Here is a 25,514-nt window from a genome sequence, read left to right as displayed (position 1 = left end):
GAATTCTACTCAAATGTTGCTCACATTAAACAGGGAACTAAGGTGACAAAAGTGCGGAATCTAAAAATCCGCATTGACTCCTGTGCACTGAACACATATGTGGGGTTTGAAGAAGTGAAAGCAGTGCAATACTTGGAAAAAATAACTATGGGTGATGAAACTCATCTGTGGTTAGCTAAGATTCTGGCAATCCCAGGGTCAACACCTCTGTGGCTCACATCAGGGGTTCTAATTGTCCGGGCCACCCTAAACTTTGAAGCAAAAAGGTGGCAAACATTCGTGTGTAGCCGCATTGACCCATGCCTCAATAAAACATGCTCCCACCTCCCCATGCAATTTTTGTGGCCTCGATTATGGCTTAGTTTTCGATAAATGTTGGTGCCATCATGTCCACCAACATCACTTTAGCTGTCTAGAAGGGTGAGAGATCCTATCCATACCCGAACTTCCTCACAGAATACTTCAAGGATCAAGGGGTGGAGCCGAAGCATTATGACACCGAGGTGAAGGCCAAGAAGCCTTTCTCATGGTACCACCTCCACGGAGCTGACAACCCGAAGTTCAAGGGTAAAGCTACTACCTTTGCTGGCCAGTCTGAGGAGCTAGTAGTAGTTACTGATTCAACTGCCGAGCCTTCCACAGCAGTCAGTACTTCCACTAGGACAACATCCATGCCACCTTCATCCTTTGGACCACCAGCTTCTGCGAAATTATTAGTGCCATTACCATTGCCAGTTTCCTCTACTTATCCTCAGACTGTGCTGCGAGTCTCCCAGACATTGGCGAGTCTCAACAACTGGATGCAGGAAGCTTCTACAAAGCTAGCTGATAAATATAGTGTCGTTGCAGCACAATCCTCAGCCCCAGCAGAGCCACAGGTACCTACGTCAGTGGAGGAAACACCGAAGAAGATTATGGCCGAATAGAAAACTATCATGGATAAAGTGGAGGCACAAGGAAAAGTTATTAAAGATTTGGGCAAACATGTCAAGAAGATGCGGAGGTCTCAGGCATCAAAGAAGTCGGTGGATAAGCTGAGAAAAGAGATTGAGAAGATTACACTTACCGGTGATTTACCATTGGACCTGCTCATGGAGACAACATTCCTAGTAGCACAAGCACCACCAACAGCACCTGAGGCACCAGAGGCACTAGCCGACGAGTCTGAGGAGCTAGTTGCCACTTCCCACACTATTGAGGAGATAATTCAGTTGCTCAGCAACCCAGTTGTCCCTCAGCCTGGAGATGATGAGATACAGTTGGAGACAGAGGGTGCTGAGGATCCCATGTAGACTGAGACCACATAGGGAGTTCTCTTAACTCTCTACCCTTTCCCTGTTCTTAGTTATGTTAAGCATTGAGGACAATGCTTATTTTCATTTGGGGGATGGTCTATTTTGATTATTTGACTTTGACATTTGACATTTGGGCTGTAATAACTCTGATACTATTTTCCTTTCATCTTTATTTTCCTTTTGATATGTATATGTTCTCCCCATTTGATGTAGATATTCATTCCCCTTATGTATATATTCATTTGACTTCAGTTTGTATATTTATTTATCTCGTTTTCCGTAGTTTATTTCATAGCTTCTTTAGTTTGTTTTTCCTTAGTAGTATAACTTCTTATTTACTTTAGTAGCTTCTTTTTACGTTTTGAGTAAACAACAATCCTTTGGTTTTCTTAACTCCATGGTTCTTTTAAAAGGTGAATTATGTGTGAACTGGGTAGCTCTTCCAACGATTGATGGCGTGACAACCTTCTTAAGGGATTGCGTTCGTTTTCTTTTATGTTTTGGAAAATATAGTAGTAATGAATAAAAGGGGTCTCAAGCATGTTTTACTTGGTACCAACACATTTACCTATGATCATATGGTTAAAAACAAGTTATTGGCAAAAAATAGCTCTAGTTGTGACTCTTTTGACTCTTGTGTTGACTTAAGCAGTCATCAAGTGGTTCAAATCGAGCCATTTGTGATTCTCAATCTTAGATAGGGTTGTTGTGGGCCCTCGACTCTGTTCTCTTTAGAAATCTAGAAGCATGAGAGGTGAGATGTTTAGTTATAAGTCCAAGTACCCGTGCTAATGGTCTATAACTTGTCCCGAATGTTTGTCTATGCGAAATTCTAAGTGTAGCTTGGTTTGAGAAATGATTGTAGGATCTCCTTGGTCCAAATTGAAATTTGAAATCTTCCATAGCCGACCAATGTGATATCCCTAGTCAACCCTTTTGATCCGAAGCCCTTTTTCTTTCAATAACCACGTTACAAGCCTTTATCCGTTTTGTAATGACCCTCTGTTGGCACCCAATCTTTCCTTAGCATTCTTGAAAAATAATATGCAAAAGCGCAAGTTTGGGGGAGAGACGAGGAGTTTGAAAGTAACAAAAAGTACAAAGAAGAGAAAGAAATAAAGAAAAGAGAAGGCAAAGAAAAGAAAGAAAGATCAAAAAGAAAAATGCCAAAAAGAAAGTGAATAAAGTGAAGAGTTGAAGGGAATTCAAAAGAAAATAAGGAGGAAAGAATGAAGTAAATAGAAAAGGAGAAAAATAAATGTCATGATCAAGAAAGAGTGACGTTACGTCTCTCTAGTTCCCTCATGGAAGAAGAAAATGACTCAAAGAGCTGATAAAGTATGAGCCGAAAAGAGAAAACGGAGTGCTTAAGGAAAGATGAAACCATTCTATTCCAACAAGTCCTACCTTGGTCCAAAAGCCTTCATTACATCCCGCAAAATCCCTACATGATTTCAAGTTGAGTGAGCTTACATTAGTGGTAATTTACATAAGTGGCAAGCTTATGGTACTTAAAGCCGGACTTGTGACGTTCTTTTTAGATGGATGAGCGAACTTTTCACAATCCTTGCTTTGAGTGTTTCATTCTAAAGTGAGACTTGCTAATGGAGAGTAGAGGAGGAGGAGTTTGGTATCCACAATAACCTATATGAAAGAATGAGTGTCCTTGATGAATAGAGTCAACTCTTGATGCTCTAGTGTCACATTAGAACTATTGTAATCAAAAGGTCAAATCATTGCGATGTTAATAATTCATATGTGTTGTGGGTAATTGTTGGTCCTAATTGATGCGTGATTGATTCACCTTAGGCTAGCTGAAATATCCCTTTTCTAGTGGAGGTGGGAATTGCCTTATTTGCTTGAGGACAAGCAAAAGCTTAAGTTTGGGGGAGTTGATAAGTAGGAATTTTGATCGCTTATTTGCTCTCTTTTACTTGCGTTTTTGCTCAAAAATGCTTAAAGGTATTCCTAGAAACTAACAAAATATGCTTACTTGCAGGAATATTGGGAAACGAGCCAAAGAAGTCAAAATCAACTCATAAAGGAGTCAAAAGTGAACAAGAACCAAAACAAGGCAAAAAGGCTAGCAGTGCATACCGCGCAATTCTAGTGCGGCTGCAGAGGGGAGATTCAGAGAGTAGTGTTCGGGCCAGCTAAAGGAATGCGAACCGCACTGAAAATTATGCTGCCGCAGGAGGTCAAGTGCAGCCGCAGTCATTATTATATGGTCCGACGGTTTGAAGAATCAGAGAGTTGTTTCAAGTCCAAAAGTAGAGAGTGCGAACCACATCACTTTTGTGCGACCGCATAATCAGAAGTGCGGCCGCACTCATTTTCATGCAGACCGCATAAGCCCTAAAGTTCCAATCCCAAATTCAAAAGAATGCGGACCACACGATAATTGTGCGGCCGCAGAAGCCCATTGTGCGGACCGCACCAGAATTATTTGGCCGCACAACCATCGTGGGGGCATTTTTGTCTGATACTTTCAGCTTAGTATAAATAGAACTTTTTATCATTTTTAGGTTAAGTTTAGTTTACAGAGGTGCACCTGAACCATTTTCTTTACTTCTTTGAGTAATTTTATACTATATTAACTTCTAAACATTAGATTTTCTTTGTTTAATCAATTATTATGCATTCCATCTTAATTTTTTCTTGTATTTCTTTATTTTTCATGAGTAGCTAAATCTTTAGCTAGGGTTGTGGCTCAACCCTAGTGTGGGTACTTAATGGGTATTTATTTTATGACTTGTTTGTGATAGTGATATTTAGCCTTGTTTATGCTTGAATTCTAGAATTAATGGTTGCAAGTATTGATTCATGACTATTTGACCTAGTCTTTACTTGAGAAAGAGAGAGTAAATTTAGGAAAACTTGATTAACAAGGAATTGGGGTGAACTCAAGAAATTAATATCCCCAATTAAATGGTTAAATCTAGAGATAGTAAGACCCTTGAGAATATATCACTTGATTTGTGCAATACCCATTTGGGCTTGAGAAAGACAAATTGCGCAAAATCACTCAAACTACCGAGAGATATAGAGTGAGCAATTACGTGTGATTGCTATATTATGATCCCATTAATCAAACTTTCACTATAGTTTATAACCCGTTAGATAGCCACCTAGGTGGAAGTCACGACCCTAGATCCTTTATCATTTGAAAAACAACCAAAACCAAAAATATTGTCTTTTAGTTTATTACTTGCAATCAATAGCTAAAGTAGAAATAGAAACAGCCAACAAGAATGTGGAAGTGCAAATTAAGGCACATTATATAATTGCATTAGGTGTATACCTAATCCCGTTTCTAATTCCCTGAGGATCTGACCCCGACTCATGTTGGGATTTATTATTGCTTCGACCGCCTCACTACCTATAATTGTGGTGTGAGTTTGGGCGAGATCAGTAAGTTAGAAGGTAAGTCTTTATTGATGTAAAGTGCAAGCAATTACAGAAGATAAGAAAAGTTGTTCGGATCCTAACAAAAGAGAAGGATCCGCAAGTACATGACCTTAACCTTTGGTCTAAGGGAGAGATGTGAAAATCGTCACTAAGTATGTTTGAAACCCGCATAGTTACCATGAGATATAAAAATTATGAAATCATGCCAGTTATGTATCATGAGGGTAATGCCATTGCACGAGACTCTAATCTTCGGAGTACGGGTCAAGACTTAGCTCATAGCAGTGCTATAAGCATTTTCAGGAAGTACCTTAAAAAGATAATCAAGTATGGGAAGTGTAGATCATGATTGAGGCAGACAAAAGAAATATGGTGAAAGAAGTTCACGGCTTAGCCAAGCTAGGAGTTCGACTTTCGGATTCTGAAGATGGTAGAGTTGTTGTACAAAACAGGACTTGTTCCTCCTTATCAGCCGAAGTGAAGGAGAAACAGTTTGATGATCCCTACTTGTTGCAGCTGAAATAGAGGATTCACAAGCATAAGACAATGGTTTTTTAACAAGGGGAAGATGATGGTACTTTGAGGTACCAAGATGGACTGTGTGTTCTACACATAGATGGATTTAGAGAGGAAGGATCATGTTAGAAGCCGATAATTTCAGCTATTCTATCAACCCAAGTTCCCCAAAGGTGTACCATGCTCAAGGAGATTTATTGGTGGAACGACATGAAAACGAACGTCGCATACTTTATGGCCAAGTATCCAAATTATCACCAAGTGAAAGTCGAATAGCAGAAAGCCAGTGTTTTACCACAAAATACACATATTCTTGAGTGGAGATGGTAAATATGGACTTTATTACAAGATTATCTCGTGCATTTTGAAAGCATGATTTGATTGGGTAATTGTAGATCGACTTATCAAGTCAATGCACTTCTTGCCTGTAAAGAACACAGATTCAACAGAAGATTATGCCAAGTTGATTCGAGAGCATTTGACGTAGAGACCTAGAGTTTCAAGTTGATAATTCGGTGTTCTGAAGGTTTCGCCTATGAAAGGTGATATAAGATTCGAGAAAAGGAAAGCTTAGCCCCAGTTACATTGGGCCTTATAAGATCCTACAAGGACCGGCTACGGCTCAATCTGCATACAAGGTGCAGAGAGTAAAGTGAGTACTCCAACTCAGTGAGTAACAAATGTAAATAATGACTGAAAGTAAGAAAACATGTAAGGAACAAGGCATTCTACAATGAAGCAGTAAAATCATTTAAAAGCAATAAACCAGTGAAAGTTAAGTACAATCCTTTTTCAACAAGTAAACAGGTAATTGACGAGCAGTTAAGGTAAAGTAAACAAATAAAAGTTCGCCCCTCGGGCATAGTATCAACAAATCCGCCCCTCGGGTAATATCTTAGAACAGTACTAGCCCCTCGGGCTCAATCTTACATCACAATGGGTACTCGCGCTCACTGGGGGTGTACAGACTCCTGGAGGGGCCCCTTACGGCCCAAGCACAATATCAAGCCACCTCGTGGCATCATCACTAGGCCTTCGGCCTCATATCAATCAAGTCACCTCGTGGCGTACATATCTCAGGTCCTCGTCCTTATAATTAGTATCAAATGTTTCCTCACAACATAGGCCCTCGACCTTATTCAGTCAAAAAAATTCTCACAAGCCACTCGGGCAATAGTAAAACATGTTTTCTCTGCCCAAAAATATCGTTTAAAAGATCATGTAAGTGTTTAAAACATAGTAAACATGGCTGAGTACGAAAATAGTGAAATATAACATGACTGAGTTCAAGTATAAAGTCAAAACAGTGAGAAAATACCAGTAAAAATCCCCAAAGGGTTCAAATAGTTGGCTCAAGGCCCATATATGGCATTCAGCCCAAATAATGATGAAAACAAGTAGATTTCAGTCAAATACGCGGTAAAAAACATCAGTCGGGATGGACCAAGTCATAATCCCTAATAGTGCACGACCCCACGCTCGTCATCAAACGTGTGTGTCACTTCAATATAGCACTACGATGTGCAATCCGAGGTTTCAAACCCTCAGAACATCATTTACAATCATTACTCACCTCGAACCGGTTAAATCTCTAGCTCGCGACACCTTTGCCCCTCGAATCAGCCTCCACTCGCATCAAATTTATCCAAAATCAGAATGAGGACGTCAAAATATGCTAAGGGAATGAAGCCCAAGCGAAAACAATCAGTAAATGGCACAAATCCCGAAATTACCAAACCCCACCCCGGGCCCACATCTCAGAATTTAATAATTTTTACACCAATAGATTACTTATCTTCCCACGAGTTCATACATATCAAAAGTTCTCAAATCCGACCCCAAATGTTCCTCCAAATCCCCAATCAAAAGTCTAAATTTCCAAGCCCTAGTTCTTTAATTTTTAGCTTAAGTTCCATGATTTTCTAGGTGGAATTCACATAATAATTGAGTTTTTAGTCCAAAATTCTTACCTCCAAATGTTTCCCCTTGAATCCCTCTTCAATCTCCTTTAAAAATCTCCAAAAATGATCAACTATGGAGGAATTAAGCCCTAAAATCGCGGACAAGACGAGCTTAAAAATATTCTGCCCAGACATTTATTCATTCTTCGCGAATGCGGTCAAACCCTCGCGTTCGTGAAGCACAAATTTACTTTGACCAATTTTTCTCCTACGTGATCACGACCAAGCCCTCACGAACGCGCTTCCCCTCCCGTGAACGTGATAAACAACTTGACCTCAAACCCAGCTGACCCAATTCCTCTACGTGAACGCGAAGCCCTTCACGTGAACGCGATGCCTCACTTCCCAGCCCTCCGCGAACGCGAAGCCCTTCTCGCGAACGCGAAGTCCAAATTCCACTGACTTCCTCTGACTCTTCGTGAATGCGAGGGTCCGCTCGCGAACGCGAAGAGTAAAAACCTGCAACTTCTGCAATTTTCTAAACTCCAAAATGATCCGATTGACCACCCGAAACTCACCCGAGGCCCCCGAGACCTCAACCAAAGGCACCAACATATCCTAAAACCTTATTCAAACTTGTTCCAATCATCAAAACACCTCAAACAATATCAAATCACCCAAACACACATCGGATTCAAGCCAAACTTTCTAAAATCTTCTGAATTCCGCTTTTGATCAAAAACCTAACCAAACCACGTCCGAATGACCTGAAAATTTGCACACACATCCCAAATGACCCAACGAAGCTACTGAAACTCTCAGAATTCCATTCCGACCCCTATATCAAAATCTCGCCTACCGACCGGAAATTGCCAAAATATCAACTTCGCCAATTCAAGCCTAATTCTACTCCGAACCTTCGAAACCCATTCCGATCACACTCCTAAGTCACAAATCACCTCCCGAAGCTAACCGAAGCATCGGAACTCACATCCGATCCCTCTAACATATAAGTCAATATCTGGTTGACGTTTCCAATTAAACTTCCTTAAAAGAGATTAAGAGTCTCAAACCTTACCAAAATTATTACGGATTCGATCCAACCAATCCGATACCACAAAATGAGGATAACGAAGCATAAAGAAGAAGAAATAGGTAAAATGGAGCGGTAACTCATGAGACAACTGGTCGGGTCATCACATAGATATTCATGCCAACTTAGTACTCAGATATTGATATCAATTCAGTACTCAAATATTCATTCCAGATCAGTATTCATATATCTATGTTAGTTCAGTATTCACGGATCCATGGTAGACTAGTATTTCACGTGTATGTTTCATGTTATACGCATTATAATGCCCTGTGACGCTTGTGTTATCCTATGATATCTGGCGGATGTTTCGCAGAAATGTTAAAGGTAATTAACCTTTCCATTTAGATCTTATATTGTAATCTCCATGTCTTTTAGTATTAGTCAGCTCGGTATTCAGTCAATTTAGTAGTCATTCAACTCATTATCTTTGCAATTCAGTAATCATGTATTCATGTAGTTTAGTATAATGTGTTCGTGATAGTTCAATATCATGTTTTCATCAAACACGTTTAAGGTCCAGAGTTAGTCGTAGTTACAGGCAGGATAATCATTCGAGGACGAATGATCCCAAGGAGGAGATAATAACACTCCGTAAATTCAGCTTTGGTGCGGATGTATTAAATGAGTAGTAATGTTATATTTTAGACATTTGAAGTTCTATAGGGATGAGTACGGGTGGAAAGAGTTGTTTTAGAATTAATACGGAGAGTGAGGTGCATAAAATTCTATAAAATCGACTAAGTTTACAAAAGGTCTATCTTCTAGTAGGATTTCGTGAACATCTGTATGGAATTTGGGAAAACGCAAACATGAAAGTTGTAGCCCTTTGAACTAGCTTTCCAACGATATATTGTGCAGCCTGAATGGATCTCTATGCAAAATGTTATGTGCATTTTACTGAACAATGCATAGTATGTGCGCCCAGGTGCATGCCCGGATGGTCCTATGCGTGCCCTCACACTTGTGGCAGTGCTACTGCCCTTGCTGCGTGTTTGGGCCTTCAGTTACATGGGGGCGCACCCCGAAAGCCGTTTGAAAATCCTTACTTCGTCCCTCACACCCCCAAAACGCAAAAACTTGCTATAGAAAGGGAAGCTCTCAAGAACCTAATTCTCCCAAGGTCCCTCCACCATCCAAGGTAAGTTCTAATGGTGATTCTAAGTTTATTCCGATTCTCCTACACCTTATTAATATGGTTAAACCCTTCACATTAGATATTCGATTGTGACTTCATTGTTGAGAAAAGAAACCCCTAGAACTCGGATTCAAGATGATTGAACTTCGAAAAGGTAATGTCTTTATCCTTTAATTGATTATAGCATTGGATTAATGATTATAGACTCTAAGTTCATGAGATACGAGTTAATGGGTTTGATAGAAAAGCTTGAATGATTATAGGTTTGGGTTGTTTGATTGTTGATTATTGGTTAAGGGTGTTGTTTATCTTATGAGTAATGAAGAATGATATTGATTATAGTAACTTGAGATTTTAGAATTATCTAGGAGCAAAAGAATGGGTTGTTGGGTGTAGAAACACCATTAATAGGGCTATGAAGTTTTACGCCCACCAAGTATCTGATAAAATGCCTAAGTAACCAAAACATAAGTATTATTGCTAATATTGAATCCCTTTGACCTGTATTGCTATAGAATAAATTTGAAAGGATTGGCGAATATTGTATTACGCTCAAGAGCCGGAAGTTAAGGTATGTGAGGCTAACTCTCTATGTTTGGGAATGTTTATGATTCTCCCTACATCTCATTCTTTATGATTGTTACGAATTTTCTCATAAAGTAATTATGCCTCAATTAATGAATAGTTATGGAACTTCTATTCTCTAGATGGCATAGTTTCATAATTTATTCAACATCTTATGAATCTCAGTATAGATTACTCAACATGTCATAAACAGTTGAAATTTCAGTTTTCATAATCAGTTCATGAATACATGTCTCAATCTAGTCCTATTCAATATTCCAATATCATGTAACTCAGTATGATTCAGTAGTTCAGCATCACATATTGCAATATGATTTTCAGTTACTGAATTTAAATCCCTGAATGTCAAATACCTGTATTTGGGCATGAGGCCGTAGTTTATACTTTATGCATGTTTGGATCGGAGGCCGTAGTTATATGTACGTATATTTAGGCCTGAAGCCGTATCTTGCGCACATATATATTGGGCCCGAGGCCGTACTTTATTTATCAGGTGGTTCATCATTAAAAAGAGGGAAGATTCATATCCTTACTTCCTTTGATTAGTTATCAATTATCATTTTGAGTTTTAATTTCAGTTTCAGTAGTTATCATTTCAGTTATCAGTTCTCAGTTATCAGCTCAGTTTTAGTTTCAGCATTTATAGTTCTTTCTTTCGGTTGCTTTACATACTAGTGCAATTCAAATCTACTGACGTCCCTTTTGCTCGGGGCTTGCGTCTCGCGATGCAGGTAATAATTTACAAGTTGTCGATTCAGAGCTCTAGGATTCTCATACCAGCTATTTGGTGATCCCGATTCTTTCGGGCATTATCATTACTTTACAGTCTTCGGTATTTTTAGATAGTTAGTATTTTCAGTACTTCATTAGAAACTTCATAGACTAGAGTAATAGTTAAATAGAGTCACTGGCTTTTTATTACATCCCGTACTTTAATATAAGGATGAGTCGTAGTAATCCATATTAGCTTGAAGGGATTAAGACCATTCATGAGAGTATAGAGGATTTGTGACTGTGTTATTGTAAGACCACGTAAGTTTAATAAACTTGATACCGTTATATACATTTGATATGTATTTTGAGTGGAACATTTTTCTAATTTTTTTTGAAAAATATGATTTTATATAGTTATGTCATGCCCTAAACCTGGGGAGGCGTAGCTGGCACCCGGTGCCGTGCTGGCCCGAGCGAACCACTATGTAACTCATTTGTTTTTCTTCTGTAACTATCATGGGCCAACATGGCCACAACTCATAATGTATAACTATAAGTGGGCAACACTCTATCACTGAACCATGTTTCTTAAAACATTAATACATATGGGTCGTGAAGGCCTCTGACATACTGTACATAATAAATATATGTCTACAAAGCCTCTAAGATTATTTGACATAGAATGGGACAGGGTACCAGCCTACCCATATGTCTGTAGCAAAACTCTGACATGATGACTTATAGACTCGGCTGCACTCCGAATGAGGTGGAGTCTTACCGATCCTTCGTTGAATGCCAATCTCGTCTACTATGAGGGCTCGTCAAACTAATTATTTATACCTATAGGCATGAATGCATCATCCCCAACAAAAGGACGTCGGTACGAATAATGTACTAAGTATGTAAGGCATGTAAAATCAGTATATAAAGGGTATGGAAGAAACATGGAGTAAAAGACTCAACCTGTAAGTTTGAATAACTCTCTAAATTATTTAATACTTATAATGTCATGCATATGCATATGAATGTCTTGTCGTGCATAGGTACATATGTTCATAATAGGCTGAATACATACGAAGACACTTAAAGTTGGCACGATTTTTCATTTAGACACTTGAACTTAGGGGTGTTCCTAATGAGCACGTACATTACATAAACTTCGTTCCAATTAGGCACTTCTTGCTGAGTTGGCACATAGAGTGAGTTTCACCCAATATAGGCGCGTGAAGAGCCCATAAAACAGATTTTTTTTGTTTTTTTTATCTTTTTTATTTCCTTCTTCTTCTTTATGTCCACTACCATTTCCACCATTGCCTCCTCCACTTTCACCATTGTTGTGCCTATACCATTGATTTAGCTAAAAAGTTTGAACCAACCCTTCTTCTTCATTTCAAATCGAAACACCATTCAGTTTTCGGTGGATAGAGAGACGACCATGAAGATCGACACTGTCCGCAATGTCGAAGCGAGGACGAGGAGGTTCCGCTGGGAACAAGTTCAGAATGTCACTGGGTCTGCCGGTGGCGGCGATGGTGAACTGCGCCGATAAATGGTTGCTAAGTAGTTAACAGTTCTCGTTTTGTTGGTTTTTCATCAAGTTTTTGAATATCCAAGGGCTTTGTCTTAGTAAGAATTATTGCTCAGATTTTTGTAGTACTAAATGGTTTTCACCCATCAAAGAAATCGAATGTTATAATTTCCATGGTTTAAAAAAAAAATCGAAACACCATTAATGGGATCTTTATAAAGCTTGATGGTTTAAAATGGGTTACTTGATTTGATGAAAAATTGAGAAACTAATATTGGGGTTGTCTTCGAGTCTTGGTAGGGAATCTTTAGTTGAGGTTATAACAAATTTGGAGGAGTTTCTCTTGAAATTTTGGATTAAAATCGTGGTTGGAACAAGAATAGACATGAAGATAGTGAAGAACACCAAGAACAATGATTTTAAGAACACCAATGTGTCCTTTTTTTGTCTTTTCTTTTGTTAATGATGTGTCATTTTCTGATTGGGTATAAATTAATTTTTTTTTTCTTTTTGAGAATGTTATTTTATTTTGTTTACTAAATAGATTTTAAAATAGTTTTTTCTTTTTTTATTTTAACTCAAAATGATATATATCTTTTTTTTTATTTGTCATTCGCCACGTCAGCCGCGAGTGTATTGCACACACTTTGTAAGTTTGACTAATTGTCAAAAAAGTGCCTAATTGGAACAAGTTTAGTGTAGTATAAGTGCTCAATAGGAACAACCTTCATTTTAAGTGTCTAATGAAAAATGGTGCCAACTTTAAGTGTCTCCAGATGTATTCCGCCTTCATAATATCATCAAGCCTCTAAGGGCATCCCATCATATCATTTCGGTTAGTGTAGGCAAATCATCAACATATACCAGCTGATCAGGTGGTGGTGCATATATAACCTCGTAACCTTTTCCCATATCTCATATACATATATATACATATATACGTGTATATAACACCGTCTGAGTCATATTTCAGCCACTGTGGGCAACATCATCATCGTATACCAGCTGATCAGGTGGTGGTGCGTATATAACGCCGTAACCTTTTCCCATATCCCATATACATATATATATATATATATATATATATATATATATATATATATATATATATATATATATATATATATATATATATATACGCGTATATAACGTCATCTGAGTCGTGGGTGAATGCACATGTAAATGAATGCAATGCATGAGAAGTACGTTAATAAAATCTTTCGGAATGTCATAAAACCATTATACTAGTGCCTGCTCGACCCCCAGGCCACAAAAGATACATAATAACACCAAACTACTCGCTAAATTCTTGTCACTATAATTCAGATTATAAACTGGAGTAATAAATAATTGGGGCTTCTCATAAAGAACAGAACATATTCAAAGAGTAGAAGAGTGATCAAACAGGACTTAAAGATCATGGAGAATTTTCCAGCTGAATTCTTTTTATTGAGATTGAAGATGTTATATATGTTTCAAGCCTGGTTTCCGATTTTACTTTCACATTTTGAAACCAACCAATGTAGTGCTTTGTATCCTGTTGACATGCAAATATTCAATCTCTAGACAAATGATGGCTGCTTGCTACGGAGAGTTAGTATCATATTAGTCTAAAAAGGACATATTCAAGTTGTTTAGCATTATCCAACATAAGGCTAGATTCAACTACACAAAAATAACATTCAAAATAAAATCTTTTTGAAAACTTCTATGTGGCAGGCTTGTGGACAAGATAAACAGTTCAATAGGACAAGATCCTGATGCAAAAATCATAATTGGCGTCCTTGATATATATGGATTTGAGAGCTTCTAAATCAACAGGTTTGGATAATTGTTTTTGACAATTTTGAGTATATAAAATCTTTACCTCAAAATTAACAGATCGTTACATACTTTACCTCAGTTTTGAGCAATTCTGCATCAACCTAACAAATGAGAATTTTATTAAGTAAGTCTAAAGCATCATATTAAGATGTGGCTTTAGGCCATTTGTTATATTGAGCCGCCTCTGCATTACACCTCTGATTAATATCATGAAGTAAATTTTTTCCAACTTACATATTTTTCTGAGACTCATGAACAGATGATATAACAATAATTCACATAGGGAATCAAGAATATAGACTTAAGAGTCAATACATATACTTTAAGGGGATGCTGCCACGTGGGAGTGGGGATGTTTTAATTTTTATCTACTTATTAGGTAGTTGGGTAGTGGCCTCTTACCCGGTAATTAATTAATTACCCGCATAATTAAGAATTATCTCAATTTACTTAAAATACTACTTACTTTATCATGGTCATGTGGTACCATGTAAAATTAATACATATATTATTATTTCATTAAAATATTCATGTAAAAATACATATATTTTTTTAACTTTTAATATTCCTAATCTCATATAAAGAGTACAAATTTTTGTATGCTTAATTCTTAAAATGGAAAAAAATGAGATAACCTTCTTTCATTGTGAGAAAATAATTCATATCTTTACAATAAAAAAAATCTCATAAATGTTTCTCATATTAGGTGTATAATTTAAAACATATTCGAAAGTAGTAATATTAATAACTATATGAAATCATATTTTTCAAACCATTTTTTTTTCTTTACAAAAATGTTCTACTTAAAATACCATATCAAGTATGTATGTATGTATGTATGTATGTATGTATGTATGTATGTGTGTGCGTATATATATATATATATATATATATATATATATATTACTACTTTCGAACATGCTTTAAATTATACACATAATATGATAAGGTTTATAAGATTTTCTTTATTGTAAAGATAGAAATTATTTTTTCACTAGAAAATAAGGTTATCTTTTACTATTTTAAGAATTAAGCGTACGAAAATTTGTACTCTTTATATGAGATTAGGAAAATTAGAAGTTGAGAAAATATATGTATTTTTACATGAATGTTTTAATAAAATAATAGTGTATGCATTGATTTTATATGGTACCATAATTTTTTAATATTTTAATAGTATTACTTTAGGATGAGGACAAGACTATTTTCGAGGTTATAAGTTTTTATGATATGTCAACAAATGATAAGTAAGTGTTATAAAGGTTAGAGCGTAAACGAATCGAAAAAATTGAGTATCGCCGAAGTTTGATAATTTGGGATAAAATATGGTCCAAACTATAATACCATGTATTTATGGACTAGTACGATACAAAGTAGCACATGACCATGATAGTAAGGTGTATAAAGTAGTTAAAAGCGAGTAGTATTTTAAGTAATTTGAGATAATTCTTGATTATGTGGATAGTTGGGTAATTATGAATTTTTAGTGGGAGATTAGCTAAGTAATTAAGCTAATTAAGAAAATTGGATAAGCCTAAAGGGCTCCCAATGTGGCAGCCAAGGAGATCCCAATAAATGACTCTTAAGTCATAGAGAAAGACGGCACATTTAGGGAGTTTTGGTAGCTTAGTCATCAAATAAGTGGGGCCCATACCCACTAAGATTAAAAACCTTCCAAAATCACTTAAGATATATACTTGCATCTCTATAAGATAATGAATGGAAACTTCATCAAATTCATACGAAGATGATATTATGTAATAGCAGCGTGAGATGCAATTCTAAGAGAGCACGGTACAATCTTTCTCAAGAATAACATACGTATTTTCTTCCTACTTCAATCTGCCGCTGCGTGTTTTTTCGCAAAGACGTGTGTTAGAGGGATTGTTAAGAGAATCGGCTCAGGTATGTTAAGGCTATCCCTCCTTTTCTTTTGGCATGATCCAAGTAATAATACGTAAACGTAATGCTATCACATAAGTGGTTCTACTCTTAGTAGTTAAGGATGTCTATGTTGTTGATTCCAGTAAAATGATCTTCAAAGCATACCTAAGTATGTTCCTAATTCTCTATTAAGGAATTCAATAAAGATGTTAATGTCCATAATGGTATTATACGCATCATCATTTGTCACCGAGCTACGGCCGATCGGCCAGTCATGCATTTATCACCAAGTACAGCCGGTTGGGCGGTTACATATTTACCCTCAAGCTACGGCCGGTCGGGCAGTCATGCATTTACCACCGTGCTATGGCCGGTTTGGCAGTTACACATTTACCACCAAGCTATGGCCGGTCGGATAGTCATGCATTTACCATAGAATTACGGCCGGTAGGGCAGTCATGCGTTTACCACCGCGCTACAGCCGGTCGTGAAGTTATCACTGATCTTTTGAGCAGTCACGCATCATACGATATGGATAATAATCTCAAAGAGAAGCATTATATATAAGTATAATAAGCACGCATATACAGAGATTTAGGTTGATTCTTATATCTCTTTAATTAATGTCGACTTATTGTTATGTTTCAGTTCTGCCTTACATACGCGGTACATTATTCGTACTGACGTCCTTTTGTTGTGGATGTTGCATTCATGCATGCAAGTATAGGTAGTCAATTTGACGAGCCCTCATAGTGGACGTGGTTAACATTCAACGAAGGATCGATAAGACTCCACCTCATTCGGAGTGCAGCCGAGTCTATAAGTCATCGTGTCAAAGTTTTGGTACAGACTTATTATTAGGCAGGGGCTCTGTCCCATTTGATGTCAAATAATCTTAGAGGTTTTGTAGACATAGGTTCATTGTACAGTATGTCAGAGGCCTTGACGGCCCATACGTATTCATGTTTTAAGAACGATGGTTAATTGATACAGTGTTTGATCACTTATAGTTATACATTACGAGTTGTGGCCATGTTGGCCCATGATAGTTACAAAAAAAAGTTACAGAGTGGTTCGCTCGGCCAGTACGGCACCGGGTACTAGCCACGCCTCCCCAGGTTTGAGGCGTGACACTTTTCATGTTAAGCAATATTGTCTACGGATATATTTCAGACCTATGTTAGTATTTTCGCACTTGATTTATAGCATTCAGACTTTCAGTATATCTGCATGTGTTAGTTATCTTCCGCATTCGGTATGTTATAATATCACCTGTTGATTCAGCCAGCCAGTTGGTTCGCTCGGTCACATGTAATCAGGCATCGGGTGCCGTGTTAAGTCCAGGCCCAGTTTCGGGGCGTGACAACAATAATATGTTTCGTTTACTTTTAAGATTTGCCTATAAAATCTATACTATATTAAAAGCACGAAGGCCCTTAGGAAAATATCGTTCGCCTTTTTTACCCTTTAAAATAGAATTCATATTAGACAAAAAAAAATTATTTTTCTAATATTTAGGACCATAAAATCAATTAAAATTTTAGTTATTAAATTTGTTCCTTTTTGAAACATTTATAGTGTCCTAATATTTAGGACTTTAAAATAGATTAAGATTTACCTTACATAAATTCTTTTTCTAATTAAAGTATGTAACATATTTATAAATAGTAGTACCAAAATTAGAAAAAAATTAAGGCTAAATATAACTACCACTACTTGTCAAGAAGACACGTACAAGGAGTTTTTGGGCATCAATTAAAATTTTCCTAAAATTATCAACTAACATTTTATTTATTAAATTTATCCTCTTTATTTGAACTAAGTCCTCATATTTAGAATTTTGATATCAATTAAAATTTAATCAAATTCAATTAAACATTTTTATATATATATATATATATATATATATATATATATATATATATATATATACACACACACACACACTATATTAAAAGAATAAAACCCGTTAGCGAAATGTCGTTCCTTTTTTTTTTAATCTTTAAACATGACTTCACATTGGATAAAAATGTAAATTAATAATTTTTCTAATATTTAATTGAAATACATTAAAATTTTAGTATTCAATATTTTCTTAAATTTCTAAACATTAAAGGTTACTATTGTAAACTACCATAAGTACATCAAGAGGAGTAAGAAAATATCTTTAAATAAACGATATGTTTATGTTTAAAAATAATAATAATTCGTAGTAATAATATTTAACATAGTTTAATATTTTATTTACATATTTTAATATATGGTCATAGTAAATCACAAATCCAATTATAATATTTGATAAGTGAAACATAGATAAGATACTTAAATTTATATGTTGAAATTAGCAGTAAATTGTACTCTAATTATAAGCACGTTTAAATTATAACTTTCTACATTTTTTAGATCTATGCTTATTTAAGTAATATAGAAAGTCAAAATAATATTATTCATGTGATTTTTTGAAATTTATTCCCGTCGATAAGGATTCCTACGCAATGCCGTACGCCTAAAATTAGTATCTAGTGCGAAGCTGAAAGAATAAGGAGATTAAAATATATAAATAATACTTACTTCTATAATAGACATGTTAAATATATATGTCCAAAACAAGGACTATGAATATATCTAGAGTAATTTTTAAAAAAGAAGATCGTATAAAATTTTATATTACTTATAAAACAAATATATTTATATATCAATTTCATTTTCTTCTTGTTCAAAATCAAAATCAAAATCAAACTAAACCAAATATATATCAATTTTTTAAGGGTCCGTTTGGGCATAATTATTGTTTTACTTTTTTCGGAAAATTTTTATTTTTTTTGGATTCAGTGTTTTGGTCATGAAAATTTTAAAATTTACTTGAAGTTGAATTTCGAAATTTTTTAAAAACTCCAAAAAGTTATTTTTCAAAATTTTCACTTCAAATCACTTTACAAAAATTCAAAAAACAGCTACAAATTTTATTCATGTCCAAACATAACTCTAATTTTCAAATACTATTTTTATTTGATTTTTTTTTTTTATTTTTTTTTAATGAAATTTCACAATTCTTATATCCAAACGCCCATTAAATCGATTTGATTTGCTTTTCAATTTATAGTTTGTTTTTTTCATTTGTTATTTTAGTACTACATAACCCCACCCCCACCCCACACCCCCACCTTTTTTCCGTTAATTTCAGAAAAAATCCTTTATTATTATATTAATAAATATATTATATGGATCCCGATAAGCATCCAAATCCGGACGTGCCAACGAACCAAACCCAATGAGAAGAAGTCTTGGGAAGGAAAGGAGAAGTCAAAGTAAACTGTCTTCCTCCTCTCTCTTTGTTCGTCTCTTTTTAAGATCATTCTTGAATTTTCTATTTCAGGTAAATTTCTCAGGATTCATTTTTATGCTTATCTGATTATATAACTTTTGTGAGTCTTTGTATTTATGTGTGATTTCAGCTTTTTCTTCAAGTTTGAGTTTAAAAGATTATGTTTTTAACGACTTTGATGTTAATGGGTTTCATGGGAAATTTGACAAGTTTTTGACTTTTCTTATTTTCTTGCAGTTTATTGTTTTGACTGTGATTAGTTGGGAACAAAGGAAAGTTGGGTTTGTAAATTTCTGTGTTTTAGTGGGAAAAAAAGCCGTCTTTTGGAAGTCAAGTTGATTGAAAAAAAGAGAAAAAAGTGGGAATCTTTTATTGAGTATTGGAATGGAAGGGGTATAATTGGAGTGGAATTATATTGAGGATTCATATAACAGACTCCGACTTGTTCTGGATTGAGACGTAGTTGTTGTTATTGTTGTTGGACTTGTTCTGGATTGAGGCGTAGTTGTTGTTATTGTTGTTGTTGTATTATATGAGGATTTTTTGAGCTTTGAGATTATGGGGTTATATGTGAGTTGACTTCCTTTAGGAAAGATTTAGATTGGAAATCAAGTTGATTGCATTTTTTTTGAGCTTTTGGAAATCTTGGTGTTTATTAAAGACAAATTATTGAGTATTGGAATGAAACAGGTCCAATTGGAGAAGAATGATTTTTGAGGATTCATATAACTAACCCCGACTTGTTTTGGATTGAGGCGTAGTTGTTATTGTTGTTGTATTACATAGGATTTTGAGCTTTGAGATTATGGGGTTATATGTGAGTTGACTTGTTTAAATTGTGGTTAAAGAAAGAAGCTTTGGTTTATATTATTGCTTAATTATATCTGCAATGGAGTGAGATTGTTGGTTATTCATTGAAGTCTCGTTGAGTAACAAGTAGAAAAAGCAGTCTTGAAACTTGGATTCGCGTGAAGTATGATCAGGCCGGAGCTGGGAATTGAATTGGAAATGTGAATTTGCAAAGAATTTGTATGATCAGGTGGGAGTTACTTTAGTTGAATTTATCAAAGGAAATCAAGATCATAACAAATTTTGTCTGGTTTGTACGCGTATGCTGGGAATCTAATAAAGTTGATCTTTGTTGTCCGTTGGAATTTCTCGCTTCTAGTTGAGCTTTGCATTGTGATTTGGATTTGAATATAAAAATGGATGAAGCTCCTTGTAGCGCCAATGCACTGCCTCCGTTTATTGCAAAGACATACGAAATGGTAGATGATCCCTCCACAGATCCAATAGTCTCCTGGAGTTCGACTAATAAAAGTTTCATTGTGTGGAATCCTCCCGATTTTGCAAGAGAATTGTTGCCGAGATACTTCAAACACAACAACTTTTCCAGCTTTATTCGACAGCTAAACACTTACGTAAGAAATCCGTTTTTTACTTATTTATTTGAAGTAATATTGTTTTTAAATTGAGTTCCAAAATTTATTTTAATTGTTTTTACCAGGGATTCAGGAAAGTAGATCCTGAACAATGGGAATTTGCGAATGAAGATTTTATTAAAGGTGAGCCACATCTTTTAAGGAATATCCATAGACGGAAACCCGTTCACAGTCATTCTGTACAGAATCTTCATAGCGTTTCATCTGCATTGACTGAATCAGAAAGACAAGGGTATAAGGAAGATATTGAGAAGTTGAAGCATGAAAACGAATCGCTTCATTTAGAACTACAAGGACATAAACAGGATTATCAAGGACTTGAAATGCAAATGCTGGTTTTTACTGAACGTGTCCAACTAGTGAAACACCGACAGAAGAACATGTTATCTACTTTAGCTCGAACCATAAATAAACCAGGACTGGCTTTGAGTCTCATACCGCAGCTGGAAATGAATGAGAGAAAGAGAAGGTTGCCGGGAAACAGCTTTCTTTATAATGAAACTGGCCTTGAAGATAATCAAGCGAGTTCTTCTCAAGAGTCAACTAGGGAAAATATGGACCCGACTTCTGATTTGACTCTCAACAAGGAACTTTTAGATCAGTTGGACTCTTCTTTGACCTTCTGGGAGAATATACTACATGACGTTGATCGAAATTGGATGAGACGGAGCTCTTCAGTGGACTTAGATGCATCTATTAGTTGCGCTGACAGCCCTGCTATATCTTACTCACAACTAAATGTCGATATTGGGTCTAAGATTTGTGGTATCGACATGAATTCTGAGCCTAAAGGAATCGCTGTTCCTGAAGTTGCCCTACAAGAAGACCAAGTGGTAGTAATAGGGACTGCTACTAACCGGCCAACAGGAGTAAATGATGTATTCTGGGAACAATTCCTAACCGAGAACCCTGGTTCTACTGAATCTGATGTAAAGCCGGAACAGGAAGATATCGATAGCCAAAGTGAATCCAAAACAGTTGAGCAGGGGAAATCTTGGTGGAAAATGAAGAGTGTAAATAGCCTTACAGAACAGTTGGGACATCTTACTCCAGCGGAGCGAACGTAATGTGGTAGGTTATGTGCTATTTTGGATATAGTAAATGTTTCCTGCATTTTCATTTTGCCTCTGGCTTGTGTAAATCTGGAGAAAGTGATGTATCAGAGAGTAGATAGAATTTTGGTATATTAACCTTTTTTTTGTTTTTACCCTTGTTGGACATGGCGTAATATAGTGAATGATAAAATTTTGGTATATTAACAATATATACTTCTGAATTGTGCTAGCTTAAGCGGTTCATATTTGGTTTTACTGGTCATGTTATGAGAGGCAGAAGAATTATTTGTTTTTCAATCTAATATCCGTTCATGTTATTATTATCCTCAATCAAGTAATGGATTTATACTGTTTATATTGCTAACCAGTAGATATAGCTTATGCATACACACCCAAACACACGACAACGTCTAATACATAGCATTCCATTTTGGTGGTAACTTTGTAGTTTAGGAAACTTGTGGTTCTGTTTTAGAATGTTAAGAGTTTTGCCTCTATTCCTCAAAGACGATTTGGTCATGATATTTTTTCTGCTAGCTCTTAGAAACAGAAGGAAGGGGAGCCTTGGAGCAACGGTAAAGTTGTCTCCGTGTGACCTATAGGTCACGGGTTCGAGCCATGAAATCAGCCATTGATGCTTGTATCAGAGTAGGCTGCGTACATCACACCTCCTTGGGGTGTGGCCCTTCCCCCGACGCTGCATAAACGCGGGATGCTTCGTGCACCAGGCTTCCCTTTTTTCTTAGAAACAGAAGAAATTATTTGAGCAGGGGAGTCGACTACTGAAATTATGTGAGTGTGAATGCAGTAACTTTTTCTTTTGGGGGTTATGTGGGGGGGGGAGGGGGAGGGGAGGGTATATATATTATTCAACTCCTGACTCTCTTTGTCTAATTAAATATGGCCAGATGTTGGAAATTAGTGTTAGAGAACTTAATTAGATCAAAGGAGAAACCTTTGCCCTGTTGTCAAGGGTATGAACTCTGGTTTATACCCAATTGCTTGGCATTAAAACTAATTCATTCCTGCCCCTAAGAATGAGGATAATCTTCCGAATGAGGAAATAGTTTCTGTTCAACGTATTCAAGCTCACACCATTTCTTGGTGTTTTTTTTTTTGTTGACTACATAAACTAAATATACATAGTCTAATTTCCTCATAAGATGGCCAATAGAGATCAGCATTGATGGAAGAGTACTCGTGCAGTAATGGTAATCCTTAAACTTTTCATCATTTTGGCTGACATTTCTTGTTTGTTATTTTCCACATTTGACTAGTGTATAACTTCTTAGGCCTGAAATAGCCTGTGAAACATTGAATTTTAATCTCTTTTATGTCATCAAAGTCGAAAAGGATAGTCTTTATATAGTGGCTGACTCATATTGTTGGTCTGGAGTTGAGAAAGTTGTTACGGCTGCAAATCCAGATATCCTGAAGTGCCTTGGGAGACGACTGAGCTGGATCCGAGAGTCTTTATGTTGAGAATGTGAGTGGCTTAAGTTATGATAATCCGAAGAGTTGTTTCCACGAGACTTTTTAGGTTAAACGTGTCTTGCATCTGAAATAGTTCAGGATGCTCGTGAAGCCTCCGATGATCTTATGTGCAGGTTCATTGTTTTGTGCAAACAGTTTTGCTCTACTATTTATGCTGGTATACAGTTTTACCTTGGATTGCTTGAATTTAGTGTTCGCCGATGTAACCTGTTTGATACTTCATCAGCTTCTATTCATAGCTGGCTGTTAGATACTTCATTGTTATCTGCAATTCTATGCTACTCAGCCATTTATACCTCAATGGCTGGTGGATTCTATATGTTGGTTAGAGACACAGGTTCCTTATGGTTGAAAATGTATATAGGATCTGCGACTAAGAGTGTGGTCCGGCGATCAATGAAGTAAGTGAAAACTTTGAGAGACCAGTGTTGTAATCCCTGCAGCATGGGCGGTACTAGGTATAGTGAAGGGACTGAATCCCCCTCATCGGAAAATTATTCAATATAAATAGAGTAAAAATAATCTTTTTTGGTCATATTTGAGCTGTTGAATCACTTTGACATGAAAAATACACTTATAGCGACGACGGAGGTTTAAAATTGCTTTAGGTCAAAGGTTCAAATTTCAGCTGTGACATCCTAGAATTTTCCCTATGTATAAATTTCTGGTCCTGTCACTGCCAGTAGAGGAAAAAAAAGTTAGGTGATCTCATCTCATCTGCCAATGTCTTGTCGTGCGAGTTATTCGTTGTGTATGTTGGTGGGAGGTATCAGCTGGTGAAATAATTGATGTGCGAATAAGGTACTCTAGACACAACTGGCTTTTGAAAACAATATAGGATATGCTATGTGAAAATTGAAGGGGAGCCTTGGCGTAACTGGTAAAGTTGTTGTCATGTGACCAGGAGGTCACGGGTTCGAGACGTAGAAACAGTCTCTTGCAGAAATGTAGTATAAGGCTACGTACAATAGATCCTTATGGTCCGGTCCTTCCCCAGACTTCGCGCATAGCGGGAGCTTAGTGCACCATGCTGCTTTTTTATTTTTTATTTTTTTATGTGAAGATCTCGGGGAATGCCTTTAATGCTAAAACCAGCCCAGCATTATTCATCCATTACTTGTTAACTTTTTTCATAGTAGAGAAGTTTGTACAGCCAAAGAGCAAAAGAATGTGGTAAGACCATGTGGTGGGGGTTGTTAGTTAGTCTTGAAAGGTGGGCTCTTAAACTAAATAATTGGTCTTTGTCTGAAATTACTGTCTTCCTATCAAAAGGAAATAATAGCAGTCACAGATTTGATGCCCTGTTTGGCCTTTGAGAAACAAAAAAAGGCCAAAAACATATTTAAGCAAAGAGAGTGATTGGCTGTCTAGTTGTCTATCAACAATTGATTAGGCCATAAAGCTTAAGATTCTTGATGGTAAAGGAAACATAAAAATTTGGGAGAAATTCAAAAATAGCCAGATTTACGAGGGGTCATTCAAAAATAATCACGGTTTGAAAAGCAATCGAAATTTAGCCACTTTTTATGTAAAAATAAATCTGAACGAAAATATTGTTCAAAATCCGAAAAATACTCCAGTATAATATACTTGAACTCAACTCCAACATAATATACTGGAATTCCAGTATAATTATATTATGCTGGAGTGGAGTTCCAGTATAGTATGCTGGACTTCCAGCATAATATATTGGAGTTCTAGTATAATATACCGGTCCAGCATAATATGTTGGAAATTCATACACAGGTGCTCTAATCTCCAGTATATTATGCTGGAACTTTCCGCATGTTGGAGTTCCAGCATAATATGTTGGAAGTTCATAAACGGGTGCACCAATCTCTAGTATATTATGCTGGAACTTTCCGTGTTGCAGCAAAATAGTGGCTATTTTTCAATGACTTTGCAAATGCTGACTATTTTTTAATGACCAGTCCAAAAATTGGCTAACGCGTGCTATTTTTACTAAAAAATTCACTTTATTACTAAACGACCTAAGGGTTAATTACACTAAACACTCCTATAATATGATTCAATTTCAAGTACATCCCTTATATTATAAAATTAAACACTTACATTCTATATTATGAAAATCTTATACTTACATCCGTATGAGGTGTAACCATAATTAAGTATATGTTACTCTCTAAAGTGTTTTCCAAAATTCAAACTTTTGTTTGACATCCTCACTGTTCAATTAATACAATATCATTTGCAAATAGCGTGCACCATAAAAGCTTACCTGGAAATCGAACTAAAAAGAAAGGTTTTTTTGAGTCGCAAATTATCTTTGGTTGGCAAAATTCTTTGTTCAA

The 25,514-nt window shown here is 36.2% G+C and overlaps 1 protein-coding gene across 1 annotated transcript; it reads left to right on the top strand.

Annotated features, from left to right (window-relative positions):
* Positions 1-19,125: 19,125 nt before the first annotated feature.
* On the top strand, positions 19,126-21,937 carry LOC104233690 (heat stress transcription factor A-4a-like). Its single transcript, XM_009787125.2, has 3 exons — positions 19,126-19,262; positions 19,449-20,632; positions 20,719-21,937. Exons 2-3 carry the CDS (start codon positions 20,417-20,419, stop codon positions 21,718-21,720), a joined length of 1,218 nt encoding a protein of 405 aa, XP_009785427.1. The 5' UTR covers positions 19,126-19,262; positions 19,449-20,416; the 3' UTR covers positions 21,721-21,937.
* The last annotated feature ends 3,577 nt before the right edge of the window (positions 21,938-25,514 follow it).

This window comes from Nicotiana sylvestris, chromosome 9 (genome assembly GCF_000393655.2).
Source record: "Nicotiana sylvestris chromosome 9, ASM39365v2, whole genome shotgun sequence".
Classification (NCBI taxonomy): domain Eukaryota; kingdom Viridiplantae; phylum Streptophyta; class Magnoliopsida; order Solanales; family Solanaceae; genus Nicotiana; species Nicotiana sylvestris.
This window is presented reverse-complemented; position numbering and strand designations above follow the sequence as displayed.